This window comes from Bufo bufo, chromosome 6 (assembly GCF_905171765.1).
Source record: "Bufo bufo chromosome 6, aBufBuf1.1, whole genome shotgun sequence".
Lineage (NCBI taxonomy): Eukaryota > Metazoa > Chordata > Amphibia > Anura > Bufonidae > Bufo > Bufo bufo.
The window spans coordinates 291,883,228-291,905,357 of record NC_053394.1 but is presented as its reverse complement, the minus strand read 5'-3'; the positions used below and the strand labels follow the sequence as shown (position 1 = coordinate 291,905,357).

Here is a 22,130-nt window from a genome sequence, read left to right as displayed (position 1 = left end):
GCCAGTGCAGCCGGCCCCCCTCCCTCCCCTGTAGTTAACACATTGGTGGCCAGTGCGGCCAGCCTCCCTCCCTCCCCTGTAGTTAACACATTGGTGGCCAGTGTGGCCGGCCCCCCTCCCTCCCCTGTAGTTAACACATTGGTGGCCAGTGCGGCCGGCCCCCCCTCCCTCCCCTGTAGTACTGTAGATTCATTGGTGGCCAGTGGGCCCCCCCTCCCTCCCCCTCCTAATTAAAATCTCCCCCCCCCCTATCATTGGTGGCAGCGGAGAGTACCGATCGGAGTCCCAGTTTAATCGCTGGGGCTCCGATCGGTAACCATGGCAACCAGGACGCTACTGCAGTCCTAGTTGCCATGGTTACTTAGCAATTTTTAGAAGCATTATACTTACCTGCGAGCTGCGATGTCTGTGACCGGCCGGGCGCTCCTCCTACTGGTAAGTGACAGGTCTGTGCTATAAGCAATTCTTGTGGAACACGTAAATGGATAACAAAGTTTGTGACATCAGTTTTGAATAATTTCATGGGTGTAGTTTCTAAAATGGGGTTATTTATAGGTAGTTTCTATTATGCAAGCCCCTCCAAATCACTTTATAACTGAATTGGCGCTTAAAAAATGGTTTGGGAAATTTTGGTGAAAATTTGAAAAATGGCTTCTAAGCTTCTAAGCCTTCTAACTAGAGATGAGCGGACACCTGGATGTTCGGGTTCGACAGGTTCGGCCAAACTTAAGAAAAAAGTTCGAGTTCGGGACCCGAACTTGACCCCGAACCCGAAGCCAATTGAAGTCAATGGGGACCCGAAGTTTTGAGCACTAAAAAGACTGTAAAAATGTCATGGAAAGGGCTAGAGGTCAATGGCATCAAAATGTGGTTAAGAGCATGGCAAGTGCTCTTCAAACAAATGTGGATAGGGAAATGACTTTAAATAACAAAGTACGTAAAAAAAAAAAAAAAAAATCTTGATCTAGGAGGACGAGGTCCACATCCACCAGGCGGTGGATGTGGCGGTGTAGGTGGAAGCGGCGGTGGAGGAAGAGGAGATAGCCTACACTGCTTTTTGGTTTTAAATTTATTTATATCTAACCTGTGATAACCCCCTCCAGTCGTGCTAAACACACGTTCAGACAATACACTGGCTGCAGGGCAGGTCAGCACCTCCAAGGGGTACAGGGCAAGCTCAGGCCTTGTGCCCAATTTGGAGACCCAGAAGTTGCAGGGGCTGACCCCTGTCAGTCAGTTAGTGTAGGCGTGTGCACACTTACTGCCCCAACATGTCGCACGTCCCCGGGATGTTCACGATCCAATTTGATATCTGCTCTATCAATTTCGATGTTCTTTTATGCGCCTACTATGGTGATCACGGGTGGCGGGGGAATCAGGGTTCCAGGCCGGAGAGGGAGCCTGAGAAAAGGATACCACATGCAAGGGAAGTCAATGGATGAAATTAAATGTAATTGAGCGGCAATGTGGGACAAAGTTTTGAAGCATAAGCTTCCAAGTTAAGGAGGGGACACGCGTCAATTACCACCTCCCAACTCGGGAAGGTAGTGGCGATAAATAACAATACAGGACTCTTAAGATGCCCTGTTATTGGAATGATTAATAAAAAATTATAGGGAATGTCACTGTGGTATTTTTGATTTGTAAACGTTAGCCAGGAGAGGCCCTGCTGCCGCTTTGTTGACTCTAGCTAACTTCTGCCTGATCGCACGTCCCTGTGACGTCCACCATCCATTCGGATATCTTCTCTATCAACTTTCGATGTTCTTTTCTGAGCCTACCATGTTGATCACGGTTATCGGCGAATCAGGGTTCCCACGCCGGAGAGGGAGCGTGAGAAAGAGAGACCACATCCAAGGGATGTTAATTGTTTCAAATTAAAAATAATAGAGTGGAAATATGGGACAAAGTAATAAAGGGTAACAACTTTTTAAAGTTTAAGCATTGAATGAAAGGATGTGGCGCGCATCAATTAATGAAGAATTTCTTAAATTTTATTCCCTGTCAACTATGCAGAGCAGGGGTTTGAAAAATGTTGCCTGACAATGTAACAGACGATTTTTTTAAATTTATGTTCCTGTCACCTATGCAGAGGTGCCCCAGTGACATCCACCATCCATTTGCATATCTTCTCTATCAACTTTCGATGTTCTTTTCTGAGCCTACCATGTTGATCACGATTATCGGCGAATCAGGGTTCCACGCCGGAGAGGGAGCGTGAGAAAGAGAGAGACCACATCCAAGGAAGATAAATGGATTACATTTTTGGGGATCGAGAGAAAATGTGGGAAAAGCTGTTAAAGAGCAAACGTTGAAAAAATTATTTAAGTGCAAATGTTTAAAAAATTATTTAAGCGCAAATGTGGGACAAATTATTGAAGCGCAAATGTGGGACAAATTATTGAAGCGCAAATGTGGGACAAATTATTGAAATTTATTAAGCTGTCAACTAGGTAGAGGAGGGATATATTACACCCAAAAATTTGTGAATTTCACCTGAAAATGTAACAGACAAATTATTATATTTTTTTACCTGTCTACTAGGTATAGCAGTGGTACATCACACCCAAAAATTGGTGAATTTTACCCGAAACTATAACAGACCAATTTTTTTTTTTTACCTGTCTACTAGGTATAGCAGTGGTACATCACAGCCAAAAATTGGTGAATGTCACCCAAAAATGTAACAGACAAATCAGTGAAATGTTTTTACCTGTCTACTAGGTACAGCCAGGGTATATCACACCAAAAAAATTGGTGAATTTCACCCGAAAATGTAACTGACAAATTTTTTTCTTTTTTTTACCTGTCTACTAGGTATAGCAGTTGTACATCACACCCAAAAATTGTTGAATTTCAACCGAAAATGTAACTGACAATTTTTTTTATTTTGTTTACCTGTCTACTAGGTTTAGCAGTGGTACATCACACCCAAAAATTGGTGAATTTCACCTGAAAATGTAACTAACAAAGTAGTGAAATGACATAAAATAAAATTAACTTTGTACAAATAAAAAAAAATATTGATTTATGAGGTGGCGTAAAGTTCCATATGAAGTAGGAGTTTGAGGAGGCGGTGGACGTAGCGGTGTAAGTGGAAGGGGTGGTGGAGGAGGACGAGGTAGCCAACACTGGTTTTAATTTTTAATTTTTTTTGTAATTAGGGTACACTCCATTAGAGTGTGAAATATCCAAAATACAAAAATGAGCAATTGCGCTGCAGTATAACAATGGCTGGTTAGGGCCGGTATATATGTCTATTCTGCACAAGGTACGGACAAGTCCTGTGGGATCCATGCCTGGTTAATTTTAATGAACGTGAGCTTGTCTACATTGACTGTGGACAGGCAGCTGTGCTTGTCTGTGATGACGCCCCCTGCCGTGCTAAACACACGTTCAGATAATACACTGGCTGCAGGGCAGGTCAGCACCTCCAAGGTGTAAAGGGCAAGCTCAGGCCATGTGCCCAATTTGGAGACCCAGAAGTTGAAGGGGGCAGATCCATCATTCAGTACGTGTAGGCGTGTGCACACATACTGCTCCACCATGTTGGTGAAATGCTGCCTCCTGCTAAGACGTTCCATATCAGCTGGTGATGCTGGATTTTGTGGCGTGCTGACAAAGCTTTTCCACATTTCGGCCATGCTAACCCTGCCTTCTGAGGTTCTGGCGGTGCCCAAGCTGCGTTGGCGACCTCTTTCTCATCCTCTGCCTTCGCCTTGTGCTTCCACTGTGCCCTCGCTGTCAGATGGGAATGCCACCAGCAACGCATCTACCAGCATGCGCTTGTACTCGTGCATCTTACGATCACGCTCCAGTGACGGAATTAAGGACGGTACGTTGTCCTTGTAACGGGGATCCAGCAGCGTGGCCACCCAGTAATCAGCACAAGTTAGAATGTGGGCAACTCGGCGGTCGTTGCAGAGACACTGCACCATGTAAACGGTCGTTGCAGAGACACTGCACCATGTAAACGCTCATGTGTGCCAGGCAGCCCAGAGGCAGCGGAAAAAAAAAAACGGGAAGGCCGAAGTTACACTGCAGCGCTGCAGAGCCAGAGCTGCTACGATATTTCGCCCATTATCGCACACCACCAGGCCGGGCTTGAGGCTCACTGGTACCAACCACTCATCGGTCTGTTGTTCAAGGCCCGTCCACAGCTCCTGTGCGGTGTGGGGTTTGTCCCCCAAACAGATAAGTTTTAAAATTGCCTGCTGTCGTTTACCCCTAGCTGTGCTAAAGTCGGTGGTGAAGGTGTTACGCTGACCGGATGAGGAGCCGGTAGAGGATGAGGAAGCGGAGTAGGAGGAGGAAGCAACAGGAGGCAAACTGAAGCGCCCTGCAATCCTCGGTGTTGGAAGGACATGCGCCAAACTGCTATCTGCCTCAGGCCCAGCTGCCACTGCATTTACCCAGTGTGCTGTTATGGAGATATAACGTCCCTGACCGTGCTTACTGGTCCACATATCCGTAGTGAGGTGCACCTTGCCACAGATGGCGTTGCGCAGTGCACACCTGATTTTGTCCCCCACTTGGTTGTGCAGGGAAGGGATGGCTCGCTGGGCACTACGTACTGTGGGACAGCCACCGCCATAAGGCCTTTAAAACTGTCCGTCTCCACCAGATGGAAAGACAGCATTTCAAAGGCCAGTAATTTAGAAATGCTGGCATTCAGGGTTAGGGATCGCGGGTGGGTAGGGGGGTACTTCCTCTCTAGCGTTTGGGAGATGGAGAGCTGAATGCTTCCATGCAAAAATTGTGGAAATGCTTGGTGACCTAGGTGGTGGTGTTTCTGGCAGATCCTCTGTTTGCGGGGTGCCAGGTGGCACTGTCACTCCAGTGGTGGATGAAGAGGCCGAGACTGCAGCAGAAGAGGAAGCAGGAGGAGCCAGAGACCTTTCTTGGTTTTTGAGGTGTCTACTCCACTGTAGCTCGTGCTTAGCACTTAAATGCCTGGTCATGCAGGTTGTGCTCAGGTTGAGAAGGTTTATGCCTCGCTTCAGGCTCTGATTGCAAAGCGTGCAAACCACTCGTGTCTTGTCGTCAGGGCCGCTGATAGGCCAGTACAGCTGGCCCAGTTGTACCGGGCCCGGCTGGCAGGGGGGCCCGGGCAGCCTCGACATAACCAATTAATGTTTTAAAAAAAAAAAACCTCCACAGCCCTGACCGCTAGTCAAACGCCGTCGTACCCCCCCCCCCCCCCCCCCCTGCTTTCTACGTTTTTTTTTTTTTTAAATCGCCGCTCAGTACCTGCCTGCTTGCTCCGTTTGTATGCGGCAGCAGGTAGGGACTATTTCCTCTGTTTCGGGCGCGGAAGAGTATCTCTTCTCTTCTCTCTCCCGCGCCCGCTCCTCTGCTCTGCTCAGTCTGCTCTGCAGAATCAAGTCCCGGCCAGCTTGTCCTTCCCTGGCGCCGCGGAGTGATTCTTCTCCCTCCGCGGCGCCAGGGAAGAGAGTGAGAGAAGGAAAAGCACCACTGGCAGGCAGTGAAGAAAGGAAAAATAAAAATAAAATTTGTGACACTCCGGGCAGCGAATCCAGGAATCCAGGGAGGCAGACAGCACAGCAGCCAGCGCTACTACTACAGTCTATCTACAGTGAAGGAGGAAGTGACTCTGTCCTGGGGCCAGGAATCAGGATAACAGGTATGAATGTACTTGTTTGGGGGGGGGGGGGGCAAGATCTACTGTCTGCAGGCTCACTCTAATTATTATTTCAGGCCTGGCTACCCCACTGTAGTTGAGTTGTCTACAGTAAACTATCTTTAACGAGACCTGGCTTGTTGTTTTTTTTCCACCTTTATCATTTGTTTAATCTTCCTAATTTTTTCAAAATACCACTTCATTTATTCATTAATGTTTTTTTATTACATATTGATATTAAAGAGGTCTGTTCTCATCTGAAAACAGTATTTATTTTGGATAATAAAACTTATAACTGGCTGGAGAAAAATAAATATCACTTGTAGACAAATCTGCATGTTGTTTCAAGGCGGCGTCTGGGGAGGGGCCAAGGGCGGGGCCAGGGGTGTGGCTGAAGGAGGGATCAGGGGGTGGAGCTGAAGGGGGCCCCGTCATGTATGCTGTACGGGGCCCCATGATTTCTATCAGCGGCCCTGCTTGTCGTCAGCACATTGTCTGAAGAACTGCCACGCCAGGGAACTCCTTGGAGCTGGCTTTGGTGTGCTCAGTCCCCTGCTGCGGTGGGCAGTAGCAGGCGTACTGTCTAGGGGACAGCCGCTCTGCTTTTGCACCCTGCTCCCTCTTCTGCTGTGCTGGTGGCTCTGTGCGACCACCGCCTCTTCCTCTGAACTACTTAGGTCACTCGCATGACCTTGATTCCATGTGGGGTTGAGGACCTCATCGTCCTCCACATCATCTTCCACCCAGTCTTCACCCCTGCTCTTTGTCAGTCTGCACACTTTCGAAAGCCCCAGCATTTGGCACCTGTGTTTCGTCATCATCCGAGATGTGCTGCGATGGTCCTCCCATGTAATCATCTTGAAACATAAGTGGTTGGGCATCGGTGCACTCAATCTCTTCTACTTCTGGGGCAGGGATAGGTGGATTGCCCTGGGAAACCCTGCTAACAGAGTCATCAAAAAGAAGAAGAGACTGCTGCATGACTTGGGGCTCAGACTGCTTGGCTGATTTCCAAGGGGGTGAGGTGAAAGACTGATGGACATCGGCTGCAGGTGCCAACTCTGATCTTTCAGCAGGAGACTGGGTGGGAGACAATGTGAAGGAACTGGAGGCACTGTCATTAACCCAATCTACTATCGCCTGTACTTGTTCAGGCCTCACCATTCGTAGAGCCGCATTAGGCCCGACCAAATACCGCTGCAGGTTCTGTCGCCTACTCGCACCTGAGGAAGGGGTTTCACTTGTGCGTGTAGCTGGCACAGATTGACCACGTCCTCTCCCTGCAACAGGAGCTCCACCAGCAGCACCACGACCTGGGCCACGTCCCTTATTTGACGTTCTCCTCATAATTCTCAAATTTAGGATCTTGTCCTAAATGGGTGTTTAATTAATAGCAGAATAGAACTACAGTATATAAAGGTTGGATCTCACACGTACAGATGAAGACTAGTCCGCAATTAAAGTTTTTTGTCCAACATGGGTGTTTGTTTAATAACTGAATAGAACCACAGTATGTAAAGGGTGTATTTCACGCGCCCTGATCCAGACTAGGCCGCAATTAAAGATTTGTGCACAAAATGGCTGTATTTCAAATAACTGAATCGAACCACAGTATGTAAAGGGTGTATCTCACAATGACATATGCAGCAAAGGCTGCAAAATGAACTTTTTTTCCCCAAAACGGGTGTTTGTTTAATAACTGAATATGACAGCAGTATATAACCCTTGAATTTCACACGTGCTGATGCTGCAAGGCCAGAAAAATTGTGTATTTTGCCCAAAAAAGGGTGTTTTATTAATAGAAGATTATAACCACAGTATCTAAATGGTGTATCTCACACCGACTGATCCAGACTAGGCCGCAATTAAATTTGTTTGCCCAAATTGGCTGTATTTCAAATAACTGAATTGAACCACAGTATGTAAATGGTGCATCTCACACGCCCTGATCCAGACTAGGCCGCAATTAAAGTTTTTTGCCAAAAATGGGTGTTTGTTTAATAACTGAATATGAAAGCTGTATATAACCCTTGAATTTCACACGTGCTGTTGCTGCAAGGGCTGTAAAATTGTGTATTTTGGCAAAAAAGTGTGTTTTTAAAAACCCAGAAAATTATGGCTGTATTTCTAGCTTAAAGAGGACCTTTCACCTGTATAAACAATGTTAACTGAGTATGCTGCCATATAGAGCGGCGCCCGGGGATCTCACTGCACTTACTATTATCCCCGGGCGCCGCTCCGTTCTCCCGTTATAGGCTCCGGTACCTTTGCTTCTTAAGTTATAGTAGGCGGGTCTTCTCTTGTCCTGTGGGCGTCTCCTTCTCCTAGGCTGCAGCGCTGGCCAATCGCAGCGCACAGCTCACAGCCTGGGAGAAAAAAACCTCCCAGGCTGTGAGCTGTACGCTGCGATTGGCCAGCGCTGCAGCCTAGGAGAAGGAGACGCCCACAGGACAGGAGAAGACCCGCCTACTATAACTTAAGAAGCAAAGGTACCGGAGCCTATAACGGGAGAACGGAGCGGCGCCCGGGGATAATAGTAAGTGCAGTGAGATCCCCGGGCGCCGCTCTACATGGCAGCATACTCAGTTAACATCGTTTATACAGGTGAAAGGTCCTCTTTAAATTGCACACTGACTAATCCTGCAAATGCACCAGATGTTGTATATTGCCAAAAAGGGTGATTTCTTTTAAAACCAGATTATTAATTCAGTATTTCAAGCTTGGATTTGAATGTCACAAAAGCTCAGATGCAGTGCTGGTGCACTGAGCTTGCATAAAATGGCGGCCGCCGCCACCGCCCACCTAACTAACAAACGGATAAAAGTTATTTTTTTCTGTCACTGGACTCAGGGCAGGGTAAAAAGATTGTGCACTGCACCCAAACAACTAAATGTATGTAGATCGCCGAGTTAGGCCTCATGTACACGACCATTGTTTGGGTCCGCATCAGAGCCATTCACTTTAATGGGGCCGCAAAAGATGCTGTCCGCATCCATGGCTCCGTTCCGCGGCCCCGCTAAAAAAATTTAGCATGTCCTATTCTTGTCCGTGCTTTGCGGACAAGAATAAGCATTTATATTGCCCGCGCCCGTTCGGCAACGCGGGCGGCTTCCGTTTTTTGCGGATCGCAAAAAACTGCACAGCCGTGTGCATATGAGGCCTTAAATTCGAGTTCTGATTACAGATTCTCTCCTATTCTTTCCCTGAAATCACCAGTAGCATCCTCTTCCTACACTAGTAACAGCAGAGTGACGTGCAGCGCTACATGACTCAAGCTTATATAGAGGCTGGGTCACATGGTGCACTGGCCAATCACAGTCATGCTATTAGTAGGCATGGCTGTGATGGCTTCTAAGGTCAGACAGTTAAACGCTTGTTGATTGGCTGCTCTGCAGCCTTTTAAAAAGCGCTAAGAAATCGCCGAACACCGAACCCGAACCCAAACTTTTACTGAAATGTTCGGGTTCGGGTCCGGGGTTCAAAAATCCTAAAGTTCAGTACGAACCCTACTTCTAACGTCCTAAAGAAATGACAGTTACAAAATGATGCCAACATAAAGCAAACATATGGGGAATGATGACTGATAACTATTTTATGATGCATTACTATCTGGCTTAAAGTAGAGAAATTCTGATTTAGAAAACTGAATTTTCCCAAATTTTCGGTAAATTTGGGATTTTTTTATAAATAAAAGCAAAATATATTGACTCAAATTTAGCACTGTCATGAAGTACAGTACAATGTGTCATGAGAAAGCAGTCTCAGAATGGCTTGGATAAGTAAAAGTGTTCCAAAGTTATTACCACATTAAGTGACACATGTCGGATTTGCAAAAAATGGCCTGGGCAGGAGGGTGAAAACTGGCCCGGGGTAGAAAGGGTTGAGGGAGCAGTGGAAAGGGACAGGGGACATTAATGAAAGCTGTTATTATAAGGTAATTACAGATCTTTGACAATCATTGACAGACTAACTCAGCTATACATGCCTAGCGCTAATAAACTAGCAAATAAAATAAAAAATTACAGTTACCCTTTAACAAGAGTTAGATCAGTTTTTGAAGATGAAGCAATGAGCTCAATGAACAAAGGTCAATGAAAATGTAAATGTATGTTTTATGTTTCAGTTATGAAGTCCCCTTCCAAAAGAGCAAGTGCACATGTCCCTCCAAGCAACAAGGATTAACCATATATAATCTCAAGGAATATTTGGCCAAGAGTGATGTAGAATTTGCACGAGACAGACGAGAGAAGGAATATAAACATTACAAAAAATTGTAAGTCATGCAGCAGGGCATTATGTTATAAGAAATTCAGGTTTTTGCCATAACACAAGCCTTATATTGTATTATATTTCATATAAAGAGTTTTTTTAATTTATTTTTTAGAGTGAAATTTTAGTCTATATAATTCACCATTTGTAATAAATGCAGTAATAGTAAACGATCAGCACTCGCTATCTTTCATTCACGCTGGAAGCACTTTTAATAATTAAAAAATAGAATAATAAAACAATGGCGATAAGATTCAATGTAAACAATACACACACGTTCCAATAAAATCCGGACGCTGTACTGAAACAATATTATATTAAAACAAAGCGATGGTATACACAGTATTGCTGGAACTATTGTCCATATATGCAAATAAACACCATATGAGGTCCCACATGGAAAGAAATTGCCGGTGATGTTATAAATTATGATATATGCCCACTGTTGTAATTTCCGTCCAAATTGGATCAATTGGCATTGGTGGAAAATAATTGCAGAGTATCCAAAACTGATTTGATATAGTCTATTCCTGATTTTAAGAATATAAACACAAAAACCTAATTTTTTTAACTTCCACAAACTTTAAAGGATAACTGTCGTATTTTTTATTTTTTTTGGAGTATTGGATTGTGGTGATTAATATCACCTTGGTGGCCCTATTTCAACTTTTCACTGTGTATTCAATTACCCATTAATTTCACATTTTTGTTCCCTGTACTGCCTACTTTTACCTGTGCTTAAAATAGGGTTGCTAGGCATGGTCCGTCTATCTGTTGATAGACGGAGCACGCAGAAGCAGACTGCGTGCAAAGTCACATTACTGACAGCCAGGGACTGTAAGTAAATGATTAAAGCCAGGTCCTCCCCAGCAGCTGATAACAGTGCCTGGGCTGTGTGCACTTCTCCCTGTCCCTGCGCTTGGCAGACGCTCCCTCACTCAGCAGAGCTGGAGAATGCAGAGTTGAAGCAGCGCAGACCAGGGAAGGGAGATCTGCCATCTGCTCAGTGTATAAATGAAAGCAACATGTGGTAAGAGGACCTCTTTGTGCTGCAGGAGATTAACCCTTTAGGGGGAGGGCTCTAGTTACTGACACTTTTGAGGGGCTATTGTTACTGGCAGGCAGGATTAGCCTCAGGGTGAGGGCAGTGGCGGCCATCTTAACTGAATAGTGAAATTGCAGTTTTATGCAGACTGATTGCTAAGGGCTGAATCGTATTAAATATGGGGTAAGTCAGTCTAATAGTAACTGATTCTGGAATATCATGCTATTAGTAACTACATATATGAAAATTTAAATTAGGGTCCAAATGTGACGGTTATCCTTTAAGCGGTACTCACTTTTAATAGGGTTTCTCTGGGTATCAGCACATGCTGTGTGGCGTCCCACATGTGTAGCAGCTACTACGAGCTTACCTCCGAGATCCCATTGTTGTCTCGTGAGATTTCCCACTGCCCTGTGGCTCCGCTACTGGCTCCGAGATCCCGTTGTTGTAGCGAAACCAACCTCGCCACTGGGTGCTGGAGAAGCCTGGTTTCTAGCCTCTTGCCCCAGGATTATGGGCCCTCTCTCTAGCCCATGCTAAGCTTAAACCCCATGGCGATTTGACTGTTTGTGGCATCTGAGCGCTGTTTGGATATTGAGCTCTCAGATCCAAGCCATCTGAGGATATGTTAAATGTCTATATTTACTGTAATGGTTGGGACATTGTATATTTGAATAGTGATGTCTGTCCTATTGTCCCCACGTGTGTATTGGCGATTTGCCTTTGTCCTGAGAGATAATTGAATTACTCCTCGGTTGTCTCCAGGACAGAAGACATTGTTTAAAACTACACTGCGTGCAGAATTATTAGGCAAATGAGTATTTTGACCACATCATCCTCTTTATGCATGTTGTCTTACTCCAAGCTGTATAGGCTCGAAAGCCTACTACCAATTAAGCATATTAGGTGATGTGCATCTCTGTAATGAGAAGGGGTATGGTCTAATGACATCAACACCCTATATCAGGTGTGCATAATTATTAGGCAACTTCCTTTCCTTTGGCAAAATGGGTCAAAAGAAGGACTTGACAGGCTCAGAAAAGTCAAAAATAGTGAGATATCTTGCAGAGGGATGCAGCACTCTTAAAATTGCAAAGCTTCTGAAGCGTGATCATCGAACAATCAAGCGTTTCATTCAAAATAGTCAACAGGGTCGCAAGAAGCGTGTGGAAAAACCAAGGCGCAAAATAACTGCCCATGAACTGAGAAAAGTCAAGCGTGCAGCTGCCAAGATGCCACTTGCCACCAGTTTGGCCATATTTCAGAGCTGCAACATCACTGGAGTGCCCAAAAGCACAAGGTGTGCAATACTCAGAGACATGGCCAAGGTAAGAAAGGCTGAAAGACGACCACCACTGAACAAGACACACAAGCTGAAACGTCAAGACTGGGCCAAGAAATATCTCAAGACTGATTTTTATAAGGTTTTATGGACTGATGAAATGAGAGTGAGTCTTGATGGGCCAGATGGATGGGCCCGTGGCTGGATTGGTAAAGGGCAGAGAGCTCCAGTCCGACTCAGACGCCAGCAAGGTGGAGGTGGAGTACTGGTTTGGGCTGGTATTATCAAAGATGAGCTTGTGGGGCCTTTTCGGGTTGAGGATGGAGTCAAGCTCAACTCCCAGTCCTACTGCCAGTTTCTGGAAGACACCTTCTTCAAGCAGTGGTACAGGAAGAAGTCTGCATCCTTCAAGAAAAACATGATTTTCATGCAGGACAATGCTCCATCACACGCGTCCAAGTACTCCACAGCGTGGCTGGCAAGAAAGGGTATAAAAGAAGAAAATCTAATGACATGGCCTCCTTGTTCACCTGATCTGAACCCAATTGAGAACCTGTGGTCCATCATCAAATGTGAGATTTACAAGGAGGGAAAACAGTACACCTCTCTGAACAGTGTCTGGGAGGCTGTGGTTGCTGCTGCACGCAATGTTGATGGTGAACAGATCAAAACACTGACAGAATCCATGGATGGCAGGCTTTTGAGTGTCCTTGCAAAGAAAGGTGGCTATATTGGTCAGTGATTTGTTTTTGTTTTGTTTTTGAATGTCAGAAATGTATATTTGTGAATGTTGAGATGTTATATTGGTTTCACTGGTAAAAATAAATAATTGAAATGGGTATATATTTGTTTTTTGTTAAGTTGCCTAATAATTATGCACAGTAATAGTCACCTGCACACACAGATATCCCCCTAAAATAGCTAAAACTAAAAACAAACTAAAAACTACTTCCAAAAATATTCAGCTTTGATATTAATGAGTTTTTTGGGTTCATTGAGAACATGGTTGTTGTTCAATAATAAAATTAATCCTCAAAAATACAACTTGCCTAATAATTCTGCACTCCCTGTATGTATTCTCCTGCCTGTGATAATTACATCAACCCATTGTGTAAGGTAATTGTATCACAGGCAGAGGGGAGAGTTTTGTATGGGAGTGTTTAAACTGTAAAGCTGTAAAGGATTGGCTGCTAGGTCATGTCCTCAGTTCCCAACCAGGTCCACGGGGGTGGTAACCTTGTTGGAAAATGTGTATGTCAATGCTTGTGTGTTCAATAAAGAGTTCCTGTTTTACATTCAACATAGAGCCTTGTCTCATGTGTATGGGGATTGCTATACGCTGTATACTCCCCTGGCTATAACTACTAACTCTTGTAAGAGATGTTTCTGCTCTCTGGATTTAGGAGAGGTTCACCCACTGGAGACTGGAGCCTTGTTGTAGGTCCAGGGTGGGTAGGAGAAGGTGAGACCTCAACCAAGTTTCGGCGGTTTGTGGGGTCTGCAGTGCTTACGGTGTCAAGTGGAGTGCTTGGAGTCCTCGGGAAGCACTAGGAGCATCTATCAACGGAGGTACCCGGTCGGGGTGCCAGGAGATCCGTTACATTGGTGGAAAGCAATGGGATGGCGTCCTAGTGCGAGGAGGAGCAGCTCGGAGACACCGTTCGTGGAACATATTGAGGGCAACGCTAGTATCCGTACAGCGCCCCTGGCTACAGCAGAATGGAAACAGCAGTGGAGTACGATGGGGGTGTCATGGATGACCGAGATACAGCCTGCAAAGGCATCTGGTACCAGGCACTGGGTATTGTGGAGTATCTTCGGGACGAGAGACTCCCCACGGAAGACCAGCGGTTGCAGAAGCAAGTAGCCCTGCGGATGCCCTTCCTGGGAGAACAGCCCCGAGAGGAATGAGTAAAGGAATTGGAACACCTAGCATGGCAGGAACTGTGGCTGGAAGATGCCTACCAGGCACTCTGGTGGTATGGGGCACAGTACCTACCCAGGACAGCTGAGCATGACAAGCCAGAGGGAGAGGAGTTTGATGGTCCTGGCTTGTTATGGGAGACTTTTTCAGAGCTGGAGTTTGGGAGCCCTACACAAGCCCGGTTCAGGGACCTCTTTGAGTGGCGGGAGAGCAGGTATGACTGGGAGGACACTCACAAAATTGAGCAAGACCTGGTCCACCTGGTGACCCGGGAGATGAAGCTGGAACAGGGCTACCAGCAGCTGTTCCACTCCAGTGAGAGGGCTCAGCAAGAGAGCAGAGTGTCAGACCCAGGTACAGAGCCCTTCAGCTGGGAGGATATTGTGGAGGTTTACTGGGAAGACCCGACTGAAGTATCCCCTGCTTCAGTACCAGCTACAGAGGTAGGGGACCTCATAGACAGGTCCTGGGGGGAACCCCATATGGCAGGTGGAGATGGGACCAAGATCTCTCCACCGGCCCTACAGGGATGCTGGGCAGTCGGCCCAGATCCCCAACGGCAGCCGGAGTTTCAGAGAGTAGGGACAGTCGGTCCTGCTCCCCAGCGGCAGTATGTTTTGCAGGGAGAGGAGAGCATCGTCTCCATTCCCCAGCGGCAGTGTACCTTGAATGGAGAGGAGACAATCTGTTTCTCTCCCCAACCACAGGGGGACAGCACCCCTAACTCCGATGGTACAGATGGGACCGCAGTCTCTGCACCAGGTCTACCGGGATGCTGGACGGCCGGTACGGATCCCCCACGAATGCCAGGAGGAGGAGGTAAACGATCCCTCCTCTCCACAGCTGATCCGCAACAAGGTCCTGGGGGCAGGATTCCCTGACCCCATCCCAGCGGAAGAGCTGGCATCTGGGCAGAGCGCAGTTGGCCTCTGCCCTCCCCTATCCTCTTGTCCAGAGCCTGACTCCCCACTGGCTACCCCAGCGGAAGAGCTGGCATCTGGGCAGAGTGCAGTCGGCCTCGGCCCACCAAGCACCTACAGATCCAAGCTAGAGAACAACAATGAAGCAAGGAGTAGCAGATACTGGCACATGGGGGGTTGGCACTATGATACTGGCACATGGGGGGTGGGAAGGAGAGAGGCACTTGATACTGGCACATTGGGATGGGGGAGATGGCACTATGATACTTGCACATGTGGGGGGGAAGGAGAGAGGCACTTAATAATGGAACATTGGGGGGAGATGGCACTATGATACTGGCACATTGGGGGGGAGATGGCACTATGATACTGGGACATGGGGGAGAGGAGAGAGGCACCTGATACTGGCACATGGGGGGGTTTGGCACTATGATACTGGCACATTGGGGTGTGGGTGGGTGGGAAGGAGAGAGGCACTTGGTACTGGCACATTGGGAGGGGGGGAGATGGCACTATGATACTGGCACATGTGGGGGGGTGGGGGGGGGAGAGGCAATTGATACTGGCACATAGGGGGGGTTGGCACTATGATACTGGCACATGGGGGGTGGGTGGGTGGGAAGGAGAGAGGCACTTGGTACTGGCACATTGGGAGGGGGGAGATGGCACTATGATACTGGCACATGTGGGGGGGGGGGTGGGAGGGAGAGAGGCACTTAATACTGGCACATTGGGGGGGCGAGATGGCACTATGATACTGGGACATGGGGGGAGGAGAGAGACACTTGATACTGGCACATGGGGGAGTTTAGCACTTAATACTGGCACATGGGGGGGTTGGCACTATGATACTGGCACATGGGGGGGGTGGGAAGGAGAGAGGCACTTGATACTGGCACATTGGGGGGAGATGTCACTATGATACTGGCACTTTGGGGGGGCGAGATGGGACTATGATACTGGGACATGTGGGGGGGAGGAGAGAGGCACTTGATACTGGCACATGATTGGGGGCATCTATGGGGACACTTACTGGCACATTATTGGGGGGCATTATGGGGGTCCCTTTTTACTGGCACATTATTGGGGGGCACTATGGGGGCATCTACTGATGCCACAAAGAAGGGGTATTTTATATGGGGGCTCTGTGTGGAACTACTATTATCAGGGGGTTTATCTGTTTCTGCAGTACAGTATTGGGGAGCACAGCGGTACAGTATTGGGGGTGGTAGGATGATTTGTCCAGGGGATGGGAGGATGATGGAAAAGTAGTAAACTAAGATTTTGTTTGTCAAACTGCAGAGACGAGAAATGGCTGAAAAATTGTGGTCTGGTCTGAAGGTCCAAAAGGAGAAGATGAGGAAAGAGAACATCTACATCAAAGAGACGTCACTGGATGAAAGAGGTATGGGGCGCTGTATTACCCTGTATGTAAGAGGTATGAGGCGCTGTATTACCCTGTATGTAAGAGGTATGAGGCGCTGTATTACCCTGTATGTAAGAGGTATGAGGCGCTGTATTACCCTGTATGTAAGAGGTATGAGGCACTGTATTACCCTGTATGTAAGAGCTATGAGGCGCTGTATTACCCTGTATGTAAGAGGTATGAGGCGCTGTATTACCCTGTATGTAAGAGGTATGTGGCGCTGTATTACCCTGTATTTCCAATTTTTTTCAAATCCAAATCCGAATACTTTGTTAAAAAAGGACTCTTTATTTTTTCATATTAAAAGAATATTGAGTTTGGATCACTTTGTTTCTTACACCGTTCACACAATTCTTATGTACAGGATTTGTAGGATTCGAGTGTTTCCCTACAAGGATGCCTCCAGCTGCTGCAAAACTACATTTCCCAGCATGCCCTGACAGCCAAACGCTGTCTGGGCATGCTGAGAGTTGTAGTTTTGCAACAGCTGGAGGCATCCTGGTTGGGAAAAGCTGGTCTACTGTGATAATATAAACAATGGGGGTTCTACAAAAGAGCTATTGTGGGGCAAAGTTCATATTCGTGTTTACACACGTGTTTTAAAATGAATGCTTTCTCCTATTATAAACAAGTAAATAATGACGCAATTCTGTGGGGCTGGTATGCAACTTTTTCCAGGGCTGGTTTTTATCCCCAGTTCGGCCCTGTGCAATTGTAACCGTTTTATAGCTTCTCTCTCTTGTCTTGTCAAGTTGTTACTTCTATTTGTATCTACCTTTAATTTACGGATGTCATATTCAATGAATTTCCGAAACGTCATGATCTCCTGACTTAATTCCTGTCTTCGGTATTTGGTCGATTTGGGTTTTAAACGTGTGTGTTGATATTTATTTCAAATAGAATAAGAGGGGCACACCTACATCTAGTTCACATCGATCACTACACAATATTATGTTTAAAACAATTTATTAAATATACATTCGGTACCTGATAAATTAATAATACACCTAAAATACATAAATCTATACTGTGAATAAATAAATAAATGAATAAATATATATCAATGAATAAATATATATCAATACAGATAGAATGTGATACTACTAAGGGTTATTGACGTCATGCATCAGATGGTTAATAGTGGATATCTCTAATAGGATCGCTGAAATACAGGATAAGAAAACAGTCACTATATTGGTCCGCAATGTGCGATTCTTCCAAGCAGGAAAAAAATTGTTGAATGCGTTAGTCTTTCAATATGGGAACAGAGAACTGTCCTTAGCGTATAAATGCGAGCATTCCTTTTTATAGAGGTGACTTCGTCTCGCAGTTATAGCTTCACTACTGCACTGTGATACAATATGGCAAGTACTCACTTTTTGTATAGGTAGAAAAATGTTAGGATAATTGCGCTTAGCGTGGCGTCCCACGAGTTATCAGCGCAGATGATTATAACTCCAATCTACTTTATCGTGAGATGTACACTTGCATTGGATAAACTTGCACAAAAGGGGGAGAAACAGTCCGTTTGGTAAACTAGGGTCAATGTGAATTTGGCCCTACTTGAAGTTCGCCTTCGCTTTGTGTCTTTTTCACACGGCAGGGCTTTCGTTTCTTTCCAGATTGGCTGCAAACTTGTCTACACTTTCGTTTCTTTCCTTTTGTTGAGACTTGTCTACACCATACGCGTTTCAGAGTTAACACGACTCCTTCCACGACTCCTTCTATTTAATATTTTATCTCCTTTTAAGGTTTGGGGTAACCTTTTTAGGGGGAGCACCCTTTTTCATAGCAACTTGGAGGGTGAGCCATTCCGATATATCCTACACTTGATATTTATTTCCTATTCCCAGATCCAATTATTCCCTAATGGGGTTTTTAATAAAATATTTTTTGAGACACAACTGGCGTATAAACTTCTCTACTCCTACATAAGTGTCGAATTTGTTGAATTTATTGGTGGAAGCAAATTTCAAACCTTTGTTTAATAAGGAAATCTGTAAAATAGTCAGTGTAGTAGTACTAAAATTGACTACTGTGCTTTGTGTTTCTTCTAATGTCTGTTGTATCTTGGTCTTACGTCTCTTCCCTCTTCGTGTTGTTTTTTTCTTTCGTGTTGATGTGAATTGTGATATTTCCTCTGTGTTTGGCCAGTGAACAGTTCACTGCCCAAACCCCTGAGGACGCCAAGTGTTTGGCTAAACATGTCGGGGGGCAGAGAGTGATACAAGTTTACATTTTAGCCAGCTGATGTTCTGCTAAGTAATAAGTCTAGTTAGGGATATATACTGAGTGAACGACTAACACTAGGAGCGCTGCAACCACCTGCCAGTAGTGCGCTGTGATAGTAACAGTGCACACTAAAATAGAGTCTGATAGGGCCAGATTTATCATGACTCTGACAGCTCACTCCACTTTAACATATGGCTAAAGTCAGTTTTAGCCAAGTCAGATTTATGATCGGCCCTTTAAGACTGTAATAAATGTGGTTTGACAGTAGCAGTTTATCCGTCAGTAAGCAGCTTTACAAAAGTCGCACGTTTTTATGAAAAAGTCGCACGTTTTTATGAAAAAGTCGCATGTTCTATTAAAAAGTCTCATAAGATAAGCATGGTCCTCACTGGAGTGAAATTGGGACTTTTTTGCGACTTTTTTGCGACTTTTTTAAATAGTCCCAATAGTAAATCTGTCTAGCGATTCATTTACATAAGAAAACACGCCCACTTTCAGAAAACTGGCGAGCATAGTGCAGAGCAGAAAAAAGTCGCAAATTTGTGCGCAGTTTTAGCGTTTGGGACTTTTTTGGGACTTTTTCACTCCATTATTCGGACCTGAGCTAATGATAAATCTGGCCCATAGCGTTTACAAACTATGGTACAAAAATGTGAATTTCCGCTTTTTGAAGCAGCTCTGACTTTCTGAGCACCTGTCATGTTTCCTGAGGTTCTACAATGGCCAGACAGTACAAACACCCCACAAATGACCCCATTTCGGAAAGTAGACACCCTAAGGTATTCGCTAATGGGCATAGTGAGTTTATAGAACTTTTTATTTTTTGTCACAAGTTAGCGGAAAATGATGATTTTTTTTTTTTTTTTGTGGTATCTCCGTATTCAGGAGAAGTTGGGGAATGTGTTTTGGGGTGTCATTTTACATATACCCATGCTGGGTGAGATAAATATCTTGGTCAAATGCCAACTTTGTATAAAAAAAATGGGAAAAGTTGTCTTTTGCCAAGATATTTCTCTCACCCAGCATGGGTATATGTAAAATGACACCCCAAAACACATTCCCCAACTTCTCCTGAATACGGGGATACCAGATGTGTAACACTTTTTTGCAGCCTAGGTGGGCAAAGGGGCCCATATTCCAAAGAGCACCTTTCGGATTTCACCGGTCATTTTTTACAGAATTTGATTTCAAACTCCTTACCACACATTTGGGCCCCTAGAATGCCAGGGCAGTATAACTACCCCACAAGTGACCCCATTTTGGAAAGAAGACACCCCAAGGTATTCGCTGATGGGCATAGTGAGTTCATGGAAGTTTTTATTTTTTGTCACAAGTTAGTGGAATATGAGACTTTGTAAGAAAAAAAAAAAATCATCATTTTCCACTAACTTGTGACAAAAAATAAAAAATTCTAGGAACTCGCCATGCCCCTCACGGAATACCTTGGGGTGTCTTCTTTCCAAAATGGGGTCACTTGTGGGGTAGTTATACTGCCCTGGCATTTTCCAGGGGCCCTAATGTGTGGTAAGTAGGTAAATGACCTGTGAAATCCGAAAGGTGCTCTTTGGAATGTGGGCCCCTTTGCCCACCTAGGCTGTAAAAAAGTGCCACACATGTGGTATCGCCGTACTCAGGAGAAGTTGGGGAATGTGTTTTGGGGTGTCATTTTACATATACCCATGCTGGGTGAGATAAATATCTTGGTCAAATGCCAACTTTGTATAAAAAAAATGGGAAAAGTTGTCTTTTGCCAATATATTTCTCTCACCAAGCATGGATATATGTAAAATGACACCCCAAAACACATTCCCCAACTTCTCCTGAATACGGCGATACCAGATGTGTGACACTTTTTTGCAGCCTAGATGCGCAAAGGGGCCCACATTCCTTTTATGAGGGCATTTTTAGACATTTGGATCCCAGACTTCTTCTCACGCTTTAGGGCCCCTAAAATGCCAGGGCAGTATAAATACCCCACATGTGACCCCATTTTGGAAAGAAGACACCCCAAGGTATTCAATGAGGGGCATGGCGAGTTCATAGAATTTTTTTTTTTTGGCACAAGTTAGCGGAAATTGATTTTATTTATTTTTTTCTCACAAAGTCTCCCTTTCCGCTAACTTGGGCCAAAAAAATGTCTGAATGGAGCCTTACAGAGGGGTGATCAATGACAGGGGGGTGATCAATGACAGGGGGGTGATCAGGGAGTCTATATGGGGTGATCACCCCCCTGTCATTGATCACCCCCCTATAAGGCTCCATTCAGATGTCCGTATGTGTTTTGCGGATCCGATCAGTCTATCAGTGGATCCGTAAAAATCATACGGACATCTGAATGCAGCCTGACAGGGGGGGTGATCAATGACAGGGGGGGTGATCAGGGAGTCTATATGGGGTGATCACCACAGTCATTGATCACGCCACCTGTAAGGCTCCATTCAGACATCCGTATGCGTTTTGCGGATCCGATCCATCTATCAGTGGATCCATAAAAATCATGCGGACATCTGAATGGAGCTTTACAGGGGGGTGATCAATGACAGAGGGGTAATCAATGACAGGGGGGTGATCAGGGAGTCTATATGGGGTGATCACCACAGTCATTGATCACGCCCCTGTAAGGCTCCATTCAGACGTCCGTATGCGTTTTGCGGATCCGATCAGTCTATCAGTGGATCCGTAAAAATCATGCGGACATCTGAATGGAGCTTTACAGGGGGGTGATCAATGACAGGGGGGTAATCAATGACAGGGGGGTGATCAGGGAGTCTATATGGGGTGATCAGGGGTGATCAAGGGTGAATAAGGGGTTAATAAGTGACAGGGGGGGGGGTGTAGTGTAGTGGTGCTTGGTGCAACATATTACTGAGCTATCTGTGTCCTCTGGTGGTCGATCCAAACAAAGGGGACCACCAGAGGACCAGGTAGCAGGTATATTAGACGCTGTTATCAAAACAGCGTCTAATATACCTGTTAGGGGTTAAAAAAAAATCACATCTCCAGCCTGCCAGCGAACGATCGCCGATGGCAGGCTGGAGATCCACTCGCTTACCTTCCGATCCTGTGAACGCGTGCGCCTGTGTGCGCGCGTTCACAGGAAATCTCGCGTCTCGCGAGATGACGCATATATGCGTGACTCTGCGCAGGGCTGCCACCTCCGGAACGCGAATCTGCGTTAGGCGGTCCGGAGGTGGTTAAAAAGTCCACCTCTACTTCACTAATTAATCTAACTTAGTAGCTCCTGTCTGAGCTTTTTAAAGACACCAGTCCACCCCACAGTCAGTCAGATGCAAACTACTACCATGGGCAAGACCAAAGAGCTGTCAAAAGACACCAGAGACAAAATTGTGGACCTCCACAAAGCTGAGAAGGTCTACGGGGCAATTGCCAA

The 22,130-nt window shown here is 45.7% G+C and overlaps 1 protein-coding gene across 1 annotated transcript in view; it reads left to right on the top strand.

Annotated features, from left to right (window-relative positions):
• Positions 1–22,130, top strand: part of B4GALNT2 (beta-1,4-N-acetyl-galactosaminyltransferase 2) — a 184,607-nt gene that overhangs the window by 68,324 nt on the left and 94,153 nt on the right. Inside the window, exon 2 of the mRNA XM_040438698.1 lies at positions 9,765–9,914. Within this exon, the coding sequence (XP_040294632.1) occupies positions 9,765–9,914 (150 nt within the window). The remainder of the gene's footprint in view (positions 1–9,764; positions 9,915–22,130) is intronic.